The sequence below is a fragment of the Leptonychotes weddellii genome, chromosome 3 (assembly GCF_054177405.1).
Source record: "Leptonychotes weddellii isolate Sample4059 chromosome 3, ASM5417740v2, whole genome shotgun sequence".
NCBI classification, from domain to species: domain Eukaryota; kingdom Metazoa; phylum Chordata; class Mammalia; order Carnivora; family Phocidae; genus Leptonychotes; species Leptonychotes weddellii.
Genome location: NC_138371.1, coordinates 79,121,607 through 79,137,988, shown reverse-complemented (window position 1 = coordinate 79,137,988; position 16,382 = coordinate 79,121,607). Strand labels below are relative to the sequence as shown.

Here is a 16,382-nt window from a genome sequence, read left to right as displayed (position 1 = left end):
ACTTTTCTAGGGGTGCCTGGGTGGCCCCGTCGTTAAGCGTCTGCCTTTAGCTCAGGTCATGATCCCAGAGTCCTGGGATCAAGCCCCACATTGGGCTCCCTGCTCCGCAGGAAGCCTGCTTCTCCCTCTCCCACTCCCCCTGCTTGTGTTCCCTCTCTCACTGTGTCTCTTCTGTCAAATAAATAAATAAAATCTTAAAAAAAAAAAAGGAAGAACTTTTCTAAGGATTATCAGTAAAATTAAGGAAGGCATTATTAAATTTGTTTTTGTTTTGCCATTTTTAATCAGTTTTGTAAGCAAGTGACTTCAATGCCCAGAAGGAAAAGTGAGTAAAGGTGTATCAACATTTAACAAATCATTCACATTACTCTTTGTAATCTTTCTTTTGGATATTTAACGGCTTGTAATGATTATGATCTTGCAGGCACTTCCCATAAGCTATATATGCATTATTAATGAAGTTCTATGACTGGAAACTTCCATCACTGCAATGACTGTTGGAAAGCATAGGTTCATTCAAAATAATAATGCATAGGGGTTTGTCACAGTTTTAATATATACATTCTTCTTGCAGATGGTTGAAAAAGAAGGCTATCTTCAGAAAGCTAAAATTGCAGATGGTGGAAAGAAACTAAGGTAATAAAAGTTCCTTAATTCACTTTTACATAACTATGATAGTTCTCCATCTCCTCAATTTGTGTCACTGCTGTTTAGAAAGGAAGGCCCTATGGTACGAGACTAGAATATTTCCCTCTGCTATCACTATGATCAACATTATTTTCACTATAATTACAGTTTTCCAATAAAGCACTACATTCTATATTGTTGCACATAATATTAAATGAGGTGCTTCTTGTCCTCCTGGAACTTGAAATCTTAAAAAACATGCAAATAAATAAGATAATGGGTCTTGATTTTTGAGATGAACTGATTAAGGGATGAGTGCTCTCATTTTGCAGTGTATAAAAATCTCCCTACAGCTCAGGTCATGATCCCGGAGTACCAGGATGGAGCCCTGCATCGGGCTCCCCGCTCTGTGGGAAGCCTGCTTCTCCCTCTCCCCCCCGCCCCCCTCCGCTTGTGTTCCCTCTCTCGCTGTGTCTCTCTCTGTCAAATAAATAAATAAAATCTTTAAAAAAAAAAAAATCTCCCTACAATACATTGGGAGCATATTTTTTGAAGATTGGGGGGTTTGATATACATTTTCTGCTCAGATAAAAATCATTTGAGAAAAAAGGAAAATAAAATCATCTGTCAGATAAAAAGTTGAACATTGCGCATTTGAGGTGAAATGAACACAGAATCAGTAAGAGAAAGTAGAAAAAGAAAATAAGAATTCCCCATGCAACAGCACCAAGAAAAAACGTCGAAGGAAAAAATGAGGTTGATAGGTAGAGAAAGATGCTAGACATTCTCTATGGATGGGATATTTAGAAATAATCATTTCCATTTTAGAATGTTTCCTATTTCTCGAGTACATACTATTATATACTTAGCTTTGTGCTAGGTGATATGTAAGCTACAAAGATATGTAGAAGGTGCTCAAATCGGGAGACAAGGCATTCACTTATGACTGTATTATTAACAGTTAAAACCATAAAGGATGAATGTACTAATTAGCTACACAATGGGACACTTGTTAATTGTATAATGCAATTCATTACTGGAATGACACTCTGGCCAACAATAAACCATAACGTATGCTTTTGTTTACTGCCTGTAATTGAGTATGTATATATTTATTTAAAGAAGTAAAACTGGAGAAAACAATCAACCATAATTCTGCTGCTTAAAAGAGCTATTTCAATTTTAAAGAACGCCCTCTACTTTTGGCTTATATAGTGTTTTATTCTGGGATGGTAAACAGGGCCTTGAACCCTCTTCTACACTGTTTCTGTATAGTAACGCTGCAGCCACATTTCCTTTTAGGGTCCAGGAGAGATATGAATAGGACAGAAGGTCAAATGCAAGGCTGCTTTAAGAGACTGGACTGGTTCCTACCCCAGTGGAGAATCTGGCTTAAAGAGTTGGACTCTCAAAGGGCAACAGGATGATTTTTTAACTTTGGCTAACCCAGCCTAGTGTCCTCCTTTTCCTTAGACCTCAATCCCAATTACACCAGCTCAGGGAGTAGTGCTGAGGGTACAGCAATGACTCTTCCCAAGATAAATAAGTGAAGACTCTCTCTTACCTTACCAGTTACATGCTCACAAAGTCTAAAGAGGGACAGAAAAAGATCTGAGGACTTGTCTAAGTTCAGGTTTCACTGGGCCTTGGTAGGGGAGAGGAGGTGAGAGCTGAAAGGAAAGCCTCATATATGGAAGAGGAGGAGATACTGAGAGGAATTCCAGAAAATAAAGATGATGTCCCGGATTTGCCTGTAAACCGTCCTTATAAAATAGGTGGTGATGTCAAGAAAAAACAGAGGAGCAGAACAAGGCCCTTTCCCCAACTATCTCACATGAATACATTTTTAAGGCAGTTTCAATCAGTGTGTATACCATTCTGTATTTGTTTCATTTGTTGTTACTTTAATCAGTTTGCAAATCATTTTTGTGCTCTAGTTTAAGTTCATATAAACATTAGCTTGTACTCTGTTTTATTGTTATTTCAATCAGTTTGCATGCAATTATGCATTCTTTCAGCTTTTTTCATTTAAAGGTATAGTTTCTTTTTTTTTTTTTAGTTTTAGTTTCTTTTTTTTTTAACATCAGGTGCACAGAATTGAGTTGATTTTACTGTTCAGTGTTGGCTTTATATTATCATCATTCTGGGCAAGACCCCTAGCTGGGTTTATTTTATCTCAGTCTCCAATCCTCACTTCAATCCCCTGTAGAATGTATGTTCATCAAATCCACTCTCCATATACTCATGTGGTTATATGTGTGGCATTCTAGTAAATAGTGTATAGTTGTGAGTATGTGAATGTGTCCTAAATTGCATAAGCCTTTTTGTGTTATAAACTTCCTTCTGTTTCTTATTACTTTTATTCAATGTTAGTGTTTGGACATGGATCTGTATCTATATATTTAAAATGAGTTCACTTCTTCCAACTGCTGCCCATTTTGCCATTGTGTCCATACACTACATTTTACTTAATCTCTCAGTAGTGGACCCCTAAATTGTCCCTAACTCCTTCCATCCCCCGAACAACATGCAATAAGCCACACATATATGTCTCCTTACGCACCCGTTAGGTATTGTCTCTGGGGCATATACCCAGGAGTGAAGGATTGCAAGACACACACATTTATAAATCCATTGAATGCTGCAGCCAGACTTCCTCCTGGATGAGTGCATGAGTTCACACTCCTGCAAAGGTCAAGGCAGCTTGTCCTGCCATCATCTCGTCACCCAGCATTAGATAACTCTCAGTTTTGCAAGTCGATGGCGAGAGAATGTTACTACAGTGTTGCATTTATTTTTATTCCTCTCATTGGCATTTCAGTTGAGCATCACTTCATCCATTTAGAGTTAGTCAGGTTTCGCATTCTGAGAATTGCCTAGGTATCAACTTCAACTATTTTCTGTTAGTTTTCTCACTTTTTGAAAGAACTAATATCATCGAGGTAGTCATAACCTTGTCAACTTTGGACTTTGTAAATATCTCCTTCAAGTCTCTCACTGTCTATTTACCTTGCTGATGAAAGCCCTCAATGACCCAAAATCTTTAACTTTGATCCGTATTGGTCCGTAATTTTACTCCTTATTGGTTTTTTTTTTAATTAACATTTTACAAATTGAACACTGTAGATGTAGTCACCATGTTTAATAACATGTAATATCCCGTCAGGTTGATGGCACTCTACTATACCAAACCATTCCTATACTCTTCTTTTATTTGAATTTTAAGTTGATTCCAGCCTTATACTAAAATAGTTATAATCGCAGCAAAACTCCTATTGTTTGTCAATGTTTCTTTTTTTTTAAGACAAATGCTAAGCCTGAAATACTTGATTAAATCACATAACCTTTTTTTTTTAATGTTATGGATTGCCAGATTGCTTTGTCCAATGAGTCGGTATGTTTTTGTAGCTAGTAACAAGATGGTTAGTTTAATCATAACCTTGAAAAATTGTGTAGTTTTTATCCCATTGAGAATTTAGTAAATATTACATAGTATAGCATAGTTGCTATAGTCTATATTTTTAATATAAATGCCTTTTGGTTGCCTTTTGCCCACTTATCAAGGTACTTTATATCTGTTATACATTTTACTGAGTTAATAAGCAGTATTACTAAATGCTTACTCTGTCAAGTTTAGCTAAATGCTTCATAATACTGAAATGATACTCTAAGATAGGCTATATTATTATTTTACTTTCAATTTTACAAATGAAGAAAATTGATCACTAGTATTAACCTCTCCTTTCTCCCGAACCTTATTGTATAGATAGTTAGTACCAGATTTTAGCCCTGTCCTCTGTTTGAAGTAGGTTAGTTTTTTCTCTCTTGCTAGAATCTCCTTAGAGCCAGGAAGCAAAAACTGCCCTGTTATTTCATACCATTAACAGTACCAAGGGCTTCAGTTATCACTTAGCAGACATTATTTTATTACTGTCTATAAAGCTTTCTGTCCAAAAATAATCGAAAGCTATTCCCATCATGCATTGTTTTTATTTTCCTTCCTTCCCCTCCTTTTCCTTTTTGTTTAGCTTCCCTCTTTTATATATTTTTCTTTCTCTCTAAGAAAAGTTTGACCTCTCTCTGAATATGAACAAGAGTGGGTAAAAGGAAGGAGAACTCATTGGCTATATCTTACATTCATAAACGGCCGTAAGTTTAGCCTTGTATTGAAATAGCGTTCTATAAATTACCACGTGATACACAGACAGGATTGAAAGCTGAATACATTCAGTGCTCAACTTTAATTTTTTTAATTGTTAACATTGAAAATATGTTTCACTTTTCTATGTTTTAGTTTAGGAAGTCCTTCCTTTTGGGACTTCCATCCCCAAAACGAAGTAGCAGCCCAGGTCTCTCTGAAGCTCTGTGAGGCCCCAGTGAAAAGCTATTTTTAATACTTTCCTTTACAAAAGGCACCTGACAGTGTGGACACTATGTGTCCATCTATGCCTGTCACTTTCACTTCATGCCTGCACCTTCGTCATCTCCCTGGTGGCTCTGCACAGCTGATCACATCTAGCTGTCCCTCTGCTCTGCTCCCTGGGGGCATAGAAAGTACTTGGGGGTGAAAAGATGAGCACAAGGGGGGTATGGGAAGAAAAGAAGTGAAGGTAGTGCAGTGTTTATTTCTACTAGTGGTCGTTTTCATCCCAGAGCCCAGAACTATGAGACCTTTGTTTTTATTTGTTTTTTTTCTTTTCTTTCTTTTTTTTTCTTGAACAGTTGTTTCTCAGAAAAGACTTCCTTTAGAACATGATGCCAAAGTACCCTGCTAATGTGAATTTATTTTTTCTTTAGCACTTTCTGCTCAGGATCCCAATAAATTCTTCCAGGCTGAATTGTCATTCTCTCCTTTTATGCTCAGTAGTGAGGACTGGAGGGAAGATTTGGATAGTACAGAATACAGAAGTTAAGTTGTAAAGGTTTGTTTTAGTTTTAGGATTTCCTTCATATGCTCTGTTATAATTTCCAACATCTGATAACTCTTCGGATATATCAAGATTTTACATTTCTTGCAATACTGACAGAGATGTGTGTATTTATACTGCAGTGTCTCTTTGGCCCACTTTTAGCAGTGGCAATTTACAAGAGATTAGAGTATGAGAGAGAAGAAATAATTTCCTAACCTACCAGTTTTAGAATGAGTAAGAACACTTAACAGTGACCAAGGGATTTTATGCACAATCAGTCAGGGCTTCTAGAGTAAATCACTTTCACTCCCACCACTGAGGGGAATCATGTCAAATCCAGTGTGATCAAGTCAGATAACAAAGGCAGGTGGCCCAGGAAAGTCTGAAATTTATGAAGTTGTCTCATATGTATTTTCCTCTGACTTTTGGTTGGCCACCCGTCATTACCTAAAGGAGCCATAGGAGAGGTGGGTGTAGGATATAAAATGAATGTGTGAAACCTGAGCTCAAGCTAACAAATTCTTATAATGGTAATGAATATTTTTTTTTAAACATTTTTTTTATTCTTATGTTAATCCCCATACATTACATCATTAGTTCTAGATGAAGTGTTCCATGATTCATTGTTCATGCACAACACCCAGTGCTCCATGCAGAACGTGCCCTCCTCAATACCCACCACCAGGCCAACCCATCCTCCCACCCCCCTCCCCTCGGTAATGAATATTTTAAGAACTATTTTCCATCAAGCTGTCTTCAGAGAAGCAGTTACAAAGTTGCTGTTATTATGTGCTGCCACCCGGTGTCCATTTTGTAGAATGCAAAGAGTTTTCCTCCAGACTGATGGCGGTGTTGTTTTTTGAGTTTGGGGGGATTTCCCCCCTCCCACCTCTACAACCAGGGATTTGTTTTAGGAAAGTTTTGTGAAGTGTCTCACTTGGATAAAATGTCCCACCAATGGCATACATGTAAATAGTTGTCATTCAAATTTAATTCTTCCCCCTCCTAACTGTAGTAAGCACCTTTTCCCACCTTCAGGGTGATTTTTTTGTTTGTTTGTTTGTGTCAAAAGAAAAATAAAATATACTTGCATTTCTTGAGCAGCAATCTGTTTCCTGCATTGAATTACTAGTATCAATATCAATACCTCACCTGACTGTTATCCTAAATTTGTGGGGAGACTGTCCACCTATTCCTAACACCTCTGACTTACTGAGGTTGAATATTTCCCGACCTCTGTGTCTTCCTTAGCCCTAAATCTAGCCAATAGTTGGTGTTTTTCCCTCTGTGTGGAAAAATAGAAAAAAATGTCCGTACAGTTTAGATGATGACTTGGTGAGGCATTAATTGGCCCCCACCAATGGATAAATTTACCTGCTAGCCGTCATGGGAAGGTGGGGAAGAAAGGGCCTGCAACATCCCAAGTCAGGCTAAGAAGTGGCCTGGCTCCAAGGAGAAAGACATTTAAGTGCTTGTTTGACAAAAGTTCTTTATCTTCCTTTCTCAGAGCCTACACTGAGGCTCTGCATAGACATGTCAAAATGACTCAGGGAGAGCTGCATGCCAACTGCTCTGGAGATAACTGATACAGCGGGGTGAATGTGGTCTTCAGGGTCCAGGAGACTTGGCTTGACTCCCATATTTATGAGTTCTATGCCCTTGGGTAGGATGTAGACTCACAGAGCTTCGGTTTGCTCATCTGTAATATGAGGTATCACCCACCTCCCAGCGCCATGTGTTTCCATGTTCACTGAGTGTGTCCCCCTGAGTTAAAGGAAAACTCCTTGAGGTCTCTCTTATTTGCCTTTATATATTCAGTCCTGGACTTGTGAGTGTTGTGTGGGTGCTCAATAGACACCGGTGACCGGCTTTGCGTTTTAATTACTTGACATGTCCAAAATACCAAGTGGAATCCCTAGCACAGAGTGGGGACAAATGCATGCATAAGAGCTCATCTTACTGACACACGTCTGAGAGGTCAGAAAGACCTCAGGAGAAAGCTCAGGTATTGTCAGTAGAATTATAAATTAGAAGAAAATATACTAAACCAGAAGGAATAGTTTTTTGTTTTTTGTTTTTTTTTTTTTTAGTACTAGGAATGACATATCAAAACACGAGGGAACTAAGGAACAGAGAAGAGAAATACAGGAGATTCGTGCTTTTGTAGTGCTTGTTAGTGAATAACAGTAACCACAGAGCAGGAAAAATCTAGCGGTGTGACCCTTCTGAAATTTGAGAGTCCATATATTCTTTTGCTCAAAAACCTTTAATGAGCACCTACTAAATGTGAGATACTTTTCTCAGAAGTGAAAAAGCTCCAAGAGGTTAGGGATGATGTCTATTTCTTTGGAGAAGAAATAGGGGAGTAGAAGGACTTTCTCTCCATTCTGAAAACTGCTTCATCCTTGAAAGGTCTATTTTAAAAGTCTCATCAGAAACCATGAGACTTCCCTGTTACGGCTAAGCCCTTAAAGTTTGCAGGAGTAACTTGCTTCCTGAGTTGTCTCTCAATATACTGGACAATAGCCACCTATAAGGATTCGGTTGCAGAGAGAAAGCCTTAAAGGTTCAAGTCAGGGCCCAAAACTTTGCCAACTGACCCTTTTCACAACTCTCTCCAGAGCTGACAGCATCATCCAAGCAGCTCCTGTGTTACAGTAACGAGGTGAGGGAGCTCTTCCAGTGGTGTCCTGACAACGACAGGACGCACAAGCCAAACCCATCAGACGGGGAATGAACCAGACAGATACTGTAACGAGAATGGTCAAATGCCCAGAGCACCTCATTCACAGAGGCAGGTTCTGACTTAAGTCATAGGTTAAAAGTTGTTCCCATTAGTGAATTCTCAGCCACTCTTAGACTACAGGCTTTTGACTCCTTGATTCCTGGTTGTGTGATTTTCACTGACTGCAGGTGAGTCTGCTCATCACAGACCAGAATTCCCTAGCCGGAAAGAGACAGAAGTACCATCATTAGGAGCACACCCCCTACTTCCAGCTTCTTCTGAGGAGTTGAATGGTCGTTTGCATGACTCCTTTAAATCAGTGCAACTTCTAAGGGAAGTGGAGAGTTTGGAAGTGGTGGGCCTTTGTTCTGTCCTTTCAATTAGCATCAGGTAAAATAGTTTATAAGGAAGCCTACATGGCTTCTACTTTGTCATGGGCTATGTACATTGGCTTTTATAATGTGAGCATTTCAACCAAAACCATAGTGAAATCTGACATTGACAATCTCCTGAGCCAAGATAGTAATGCTTAATCCTTAAAAAAAGGACAGCATAAATTAGTGACCAGATTATAGGCTTCAGAGTCAGACTCTAAATCTAACTGACCTTAAGTAAATTACCTAAACTCTGTGAACCTCATTTTCTGTATTAGTAAATGGACATATTAGTATCTTCATTATCTTTTTTGTGGAGCTAAACTTCTACTAGGCAATCAAACTTTAGTAGGTACTCAAAATAATTTATGTTAACTTTTATTTTTAAATAGAATGGAAAAAAACGGAAATGAAATTAGGGCATCTAAAAAGTTGACAGTATTTCTTCTTCCTCTTGAAATAAAATTATTTTAAGCAAATTGGAAAAATCTTCACTTTTATTCTAACACCATAGAGACGTTGTAATTTATAAATTCAAAATGAAATAGCACTACATGTAAAGTGTCAGAGCAATTCATATTACTAAGGTTCCAAGACCTGCAGTTCTTACCCTCTTTGACTTGTTCATCACACTTACCTATGAAGGAACATTTCATAGCAGTTCAAAGTTCTAACAAAGAACCATGAGATAATTGAATTTCATGCAACTTCATTTCTAACCAGTTCCAGTTCCAAGTTTAGGGAAGGGAAGAGTAATGCCAACACATTCTGTAAATGATCAACATCTGAAACAGATTCAAATCAGAACCATTTATCCAGGGCTTGCTATAGACTGGAAGCAAATAAGGTATAGTATCTCCCTGCCAGGAGATGAAAAATATAGTGGGAAATATAACAGGCAGGTTAAATATGTGTTCCATCAGTCCGAGGGTGTTCCATATTCCCTGATCACACACTGTCAAAATAAGGGGTAGAGATAAATGATGCCCAGTGTAGACCAGCAGTCCTTCCAATGTTTTTCTTTTCTCTCTCTGGGGTCAGCTAATATTATGACCTGCATAGAGACAAGGTTATGGCTACCCCGACCTCCTTTGCCTAAAAGGAGAAGTGGGCTCTAGGGGGAAAGAGGGGAAAGGTCTATGTGGCTTTCTGTGTTGTTGCTGTTTTTCTACCTTTTTCATTGTTTGACAGAAAAAGGGACTCTTCATTTGAAGACAATTGGGTCCAAGAACATAATGTTCATATTTGCATGTTGGAATATATATATTGTTTGTTTTGTTTCTGTTTATCATGTTGGGTTTTTTTTTTTTAGCACAATAGTGCATGGTTAAGAAAGCTTTAGGCATGTAAGAGCAATCTAATCTTGTTGTAAATATTAACTTTACTGAATCAAAACTGTCCCTTCACTCAAACCCCTAAATTCTAAGAAGCAAGTGGAAATAACTACACAGAGATCCTCAATGGTCATTGTAAACATATTTTTGTGTAGGTTTTTATTGACCTGAATAAAGTCTTTCTGTAAACTTTTTTTTCTACCACTTTTATAAGATGAATTCAGTTGTTTTGAAGTGAGTGTTAAACCAAAACCAACTGCAGCAGTATGATATAATGGATAGAAACTTAAGTATGTTAATCTCCTTAGTGTTTTACCATCTACAAGCGGGCATCTCAGAACGCAAATATACACATACAACTGCTGAAGTAATACATGTTCAATGCTGGAAATTTGATAAACACCAAGAAATAGAAAGGAAAATCAAAAGTTGTGATTTTATCACCTGATTTAGCTCTTGTTATACCCAGCTCTTTTTCCCCATGCCTAAAGTTCAGTCATTGACTCAGTTAATATGTATGTAGTGCTTCCTCTGTGCTAGGCAATTGGGAATACTTTTGGAAGCAGGAAATGCTCTTTATCATTTCGAGGATTTTTTTAGGATGGGGAGAGATAGAGGTGAAATATACAAAAATTATTTTTTCATTTATCGTAAGTGCTGTGCAAGGAAGTCATGGATGGCATTTTAGGACATGATATTTGAACTTCCGATGAATGAGAATTAATCATCAGAAGGGGCTCGGAGTGGGGGGGGTACAGTCTTAGGCAAATGAACTAAATAAACTACATGTTGTATTATGGTCTTTATTAAAGTCTTCCCCTATCAGTATTCTTTTATAGCATAGGGTTTATTATTTCATTATAGGAACCTATTACATGCAATTTATACAACTAATCTTTTAAGATATATTTTAATAGGTGCACAATTAAGAAATAATGGTGTACTTCATTCTTGTGCCCCCAGACTTAACTTATGAGATGACTACTTTAGGATAAACTTAAATTCATAGGAGCGAACTTGTTTAGTCAAAAAACAAACATGTTTTAAAAGATTCTTTTAAAAAAGCATATTGCCAAATTCACTCCAGGAAGATGTACTCGTGTACTCTCCCACCAAAATTCTATGGGAGAATCCATTTCTCCACCCTTTCAGTAACCCTTGGTATTAGTCCTTCTAATTCCTGCCAATTTGATTGGCAAAGAGGGAAAAATCATTTCACTGTTTTCATTTGCATTTCTTTGATTACTAGTGAGATTCAACATTAAAAAAATATTTTGGGGCTGCCTAGGTGGCTCAGTTGGTTAAGTGCCAACTGTTGATTTTGGCTCAGGTCATGATCTCAGGGTCGTGAGATTGAGCCCCATGTAGGGCTCCTCACTGGGCATGGAGCCTGCTTAAGATTCTCTCTCCCTCTCCCTCCTCTCTCTCTCTAAAAAAAGAATTTTTTTTGAATTAGGCAATGACACATTAGCTGGTTAGTTTTTCAGATTCTGAAATATACTGAAACAATGAAGAGAAGTAACAATGAAGGGAGGGGTTCTGATTTCTGTTTTTACTTTGCTATTTTTGGCTTGCCGTGGAAACAGCCTCTGAAGTAGGGGACATGGATACACAAAAATTGGAGTTTTAGTACTTGAAAAAGATTTTGTGAGGATCTCCAAATGAGAAATGTTTATTATAAATGCCATGATTTTTAAAAATTACAGAATGTCTTTATTATTACCCAAATTCCATACCACCTATAGATTTTAATAAAGAAAAGACTTTTATGAAGACTAGTTAAAAATACAGTCTCTACTCATGCCAAATGTTGCTGATAACAATATCTATGAATGATTTCTTCAAGTGATAATGCTTTTTTTTTCTTTTTTCTTTTCCTAAGGAAAAACTGGTCTACTTCCTGGATTGTTCTTTCCAGTCGAAAACTTGAATTTTACAAAGAATCTAAGCAGCAGGCTCTGTCTAGTATGGTAGGTAGTTCTGCTTCTACTATTATCATCCTCACAGAAATATTATTGAATTAAAAGTTTGGTTTCATCAGAAATCACACTAAAGCCTCCAAGCTACCAACGACTGAAAGCAGATGGAGGAAATGACTCAATAAACTTTTAATCAGATGAAGGGAAAATAGAACTTAGTGTCTGTTTTATTAAGTGGTGCATTTGGAGAATAATCACAAAATGAGATGAATGGTGAGCAGCTATCTAGTAATGTGAAGGTAACACTTTAAATTAAGGTGCCATTTATAAATGCTTTATTCTTATTTATGAAATGATCACTAAATGCAGCTACTTGCTCAAATAATGTATTATAAAGTATGTTATAAAATGCATTAGTAATAAATGCTTAACGGATGAGACTATGGGAAGCTGTTTTAAAGAATATTATAAGACGTAAATCCTATTAAACCATGTATGTGCATCTTTAATACATGAATTTAAGTTGTTATCTAGCATGGTATAAAGTGCTTCATACATTAATAAATAATAATAAACTGTTTATAAATGGCACCTCAATATAGGGTGTTACCAATGAGGAAACACTCTAAGTTAACAAAGTGATTTTTTATCTTAGTCTAACTGCAATATTCACTATATCCAGCTAACTTTCTGAATATTTCTGACTCTGTCTAATGGAGCTAATACAATTTCTGTATCCTGTAGTTATTACATAAAGTGAAATTTGTAAGGTTTCTCTATTGTACCTGGAGGAGGGCCTCACATATGCCCACAGAGATTTGACAGTGACAGTAAGTAGGAGCAATTCTGAGGTAGTTACTGGGGCAATTCGAGCTCAAAACCTTGCTGCCTGAGCTCCAGGGCTGCCACACCATGAAGGAGACAGTGGACAGGCAGCATGTCTGACAGCCTCCTGATTAGGAAGGACGCCGGGCAGGAACCAACCTGCCATACCCCATCGTCCTGATGGGTGGCAGGGAAAGGGCTCTCCTGGCAGGAGTTAACCACAATGAACTAATTTGTATCTGGCAGGTAATAAAACGGTGGAAGGTTCTTTGCTTTCCAGCCACTAGTCGTGTTTGTTATGTAATCCTCTTTAAATAGGAAATAGAAAATCATTTGCCAGGAGATGTTTGTTTGTTTGTTTTTAAATAGAAGAACAAAAGGTAGAATTTGGCTTGTTCCTGATAATTGCAATAGTCTTTATCCCCAAGTGGCTTGCTGATTTTGGAGTCTCGCTGCGGTCCAATCCGTAAACTAATTATAAATAAAGTAAAAATACATCTCGATCCTTTGTATTTTTAATTTAAACTGCCTCAGAAATTTGTTCTAGCCTTTGTTTTGTTTTTATTTGGGGGCTACAGTAAGATTGAGATAATCTTTTTAAGAAAAATAAAGTACCCCTAAGGGCTAGGCACAAAACAACTCCCATCCACTCACGGGTCCTTTGTCTTCCCTTTGAATGAGTTCTAAAAGGGAGTCAGGAAAGGGAGGAAAAGTCGCTTGCCTGGCAAGTTTGGCTGCTGAGAAGATGATCTTCCTCCTGCTGGGTGAGAAGAATTCCACTGGAGCAGCGTTTGTGTGAATGTTCTGGGAGAATGGGAGAGATTAGATTCCAAATTAAAGCATTCGCTTTATTTTTATTTTATTATTTTAATTTCCTCGTCCCAGGACCCGGAGACATAATTATCAGCTGCCTAATTTTATACAGGTGAAAGAAAACTCTTTTTTAGATTGTAGGCAAACCTTTCAAGGCAGCTCACTAATTGCCTGCCTCCAGTTCAAGCTTCAGAGTTGTAAATTGACAATAGATTTTGCTTCTAGAAGAAATTCGTTAATGTTTTTTGGCAGTCTCCATTTATTACTTCTGGCCCCATTTTCAATGCTCTTATGGTTTCTCCCAGGCACTCATCTTCAAAGTGAATTCAGGGCAGGAACTAACTGTGTTTTGTGGTAATGGGGAAGAGAATTACAGATTCATGTTTGTACTGCATGAATTGTCGTGCTAGTCAACTTCTTGGATACATTTCTAACCAAGTATTAAAGGCCTAGTGGGATAGCCCACATTTACCAATTCCAGTCTCAGAGAAACGATACGATGATTGCCAGGCCTTGATTAAAGATGCTGTGGTTTTATTTTGAAAGAGATTTATGCTCAAGTTTCTGAATTTCCCTCGCACCCCCTTACACATGTCCTGGTATTGTTCATTGTGCTTCTGGGAAAAAGTCTGTCCTTTCCTCCAAGGGGTCAGTAGAAACTGACTGAGTAGTACAGAATGTGGTTTAAAGAGTAAGTGGCATTTTAATCTTTATAGGAATGATCTTTGAATGTTAATGCGGTGGTAAGACAAAGCAGCAAAGTAGCTAGGAGCAGGGCTTTGAAGTTCAACCACAGGGGACTTCATTCTCGTTTTGCTGTTTAGGAGCTGACAGTTATTCAACTACTTTGAGCTTCAGAATCCTCATCTGTAAAATGGGGATACTGATATCTGTCAAGAGAATCAATCGAGAATGAAATTAGTTAATAAAAGAAAAAATAAATAGTAGCAATAAGTTAATTATGATAGTCTAATATACTATATCAAAATATATAAATCTATTCTATGGCATGTAATACAGGGTATAATAGAATTATAACGTATTTTTACAGCATATTAGTTTTGTACTTGAACTGATGCAGACAGGTGTAGAAGAGAAAATACACTGATTCAAGGAACACCAGCATATCTGGTCTCCAAAAAGAGAACTGTGTATTCACAGGCAGCATAAATGTTGGGTCTAAGCAATGAATAATTCTGAAAGTGAAGCCCTTGCTCCATCTGGGGCTCTAGATGGTATCTCTTGCATGGCCATATACATTTTCCTGGGGCCCTCATCTCCCTCCACTGGCCCTTACCCTGTGACTTTCACATTTAATACGGCAAGTCACAAGATGTGCCTGATCCCACATTCCACGTTTGACTATCTTTCGTTCTCACCGAAATTCTTTCAATTTTCAGCCAAGTCAGATTTCTAGCAAAAGCAGCCCCCTCCTGGAACTAGACACAGAATCATTTCACCGGTGTGTGTAAATTAGAGATTCATAGGCTTTGGGTCCTCAGTGACCTCCTACTCCAGGAAAAAGAGGACTGACTCGTTCTGTTTTGTTTGTTTTTAGGGAGGACATTCCAGAGCAACCTACCACTTACTACCACTGTCACTTTCTAACAGAAAGGGCATCATAAAATATCCCAATCCCACATCTAGATAGGATAAAACCTCAGAATGCAATGCAGTAGTCTTTACCAAAATGGGAAACTGTCCCCCTTCTGTGTCTATATACATTGTCTCTGTTTTGTTCACTTCACCTCGGAACAGAGAAAGTTTGGTCAAGACTGGCCAGCCCTCCTGCGTAAAGGAGCATTTGAAAACCAATGGTGTCACTACTGGATTTCCTGGATTATGAAGGAAAGGATGATGCTCATATTCTCATCGTTTTTTACATATTCTGATTTGTAACTTACTTTAAATGTTGAAAATATTGTCATTGGAAAATAGTGCAGAAACCATTTTTAGTAAAATGTATAATAGATATGTATATTTTAAAAGTTATTAATCAAACTCCTACATAACCACTGCCCAAGTCAAGACTCTGTCAGCCCTCTAGAAGCCTCACCCTCTGCCATTTGTCCCTATGTCATCCAGCTTCTTCCCTTGCCCCAGAATTCAATGCATTTTAGTCCGTATTTTATAACCTTTCATGATTTTCCCACCTGTATCTATAGCCCTTAAGAAATGTAGTTTTCTTTGTCTGGTTTTGAATTTATATAAATGGAAACACAGTGTATGCTTCTTTTGTTTCTTGCCTTTTTCTCTAAATATGTCATGCTTTTTCTTTTCATTTTTTTCTTCCATATTTTTTTTGCACTGGTTTAAGTGATGCCTTTTGTTTCAATTTTGTTAGTGGCTTGTTTAAGATTACAGCATTGATACTTATCAAAGCCTAAAGCGAATCAAATCCTTTACCCTCTTCCAAAATATTACCTTAGAATATATATATATATATATATATATTTTTAAGATTTTATTTATTTGACAGAGAGAGACACAGCAAGAGAGGGAACACAAGCAGGGGGAGTGGGAGAGGGAGAAGCAGGCTCCCCGCTGAGCAGGGAGCCCGATGCGGGGCTCAATCCTAGGACCCCGGGATCATGACCTGAGCTGAAGGCAGGCGCTTAACGACTGAGCCACCCAGGCGCCCCACCTTAGAGTATTTTTAATCCATGTATCCTCTTCTCAGCATAGATGCTATTGTTGTTTGATATTTTAATTCTTTCTTTTCCTTTTAACACCACCGGACAGTATTCTTTTTTTTTTTTATAGAGTCAGTGTTGGTTTAACATTTGCCATGTTCTCTGCCATTTACTTCTTCCTAGGAAGAAGGTCTTTTTCTAGGAAGGTCTTTTTCTTTTGTT

The 16,382-nt window shown here is 37.7% G+C and overlaps 1 protein-coding gene across 1 annotated transcript in view; it reads left to right on the top strand.

Moving 5' to 3' along the window:
- Positions 1-16,382, top strand: part of ARHGAP15 (Rho GTPase activating protein 15) — a 588,861-nt gene that overhangs the window by 90,022 nt on the left and 482,457 nt on the right. Inside the window, exons 5-6 of the mRNA XM_081814529.1 lie at positions 575-636; positions 11,853-11,940. Coding sequence (XP_081670655.1) covers positions 575-636; positions 11,853-11,940 — 150 coding nt within the window. The remainder of the gene's footprint in view (positions 1-574; positions 637-11,852; positions 11,941-16,382) is intronic.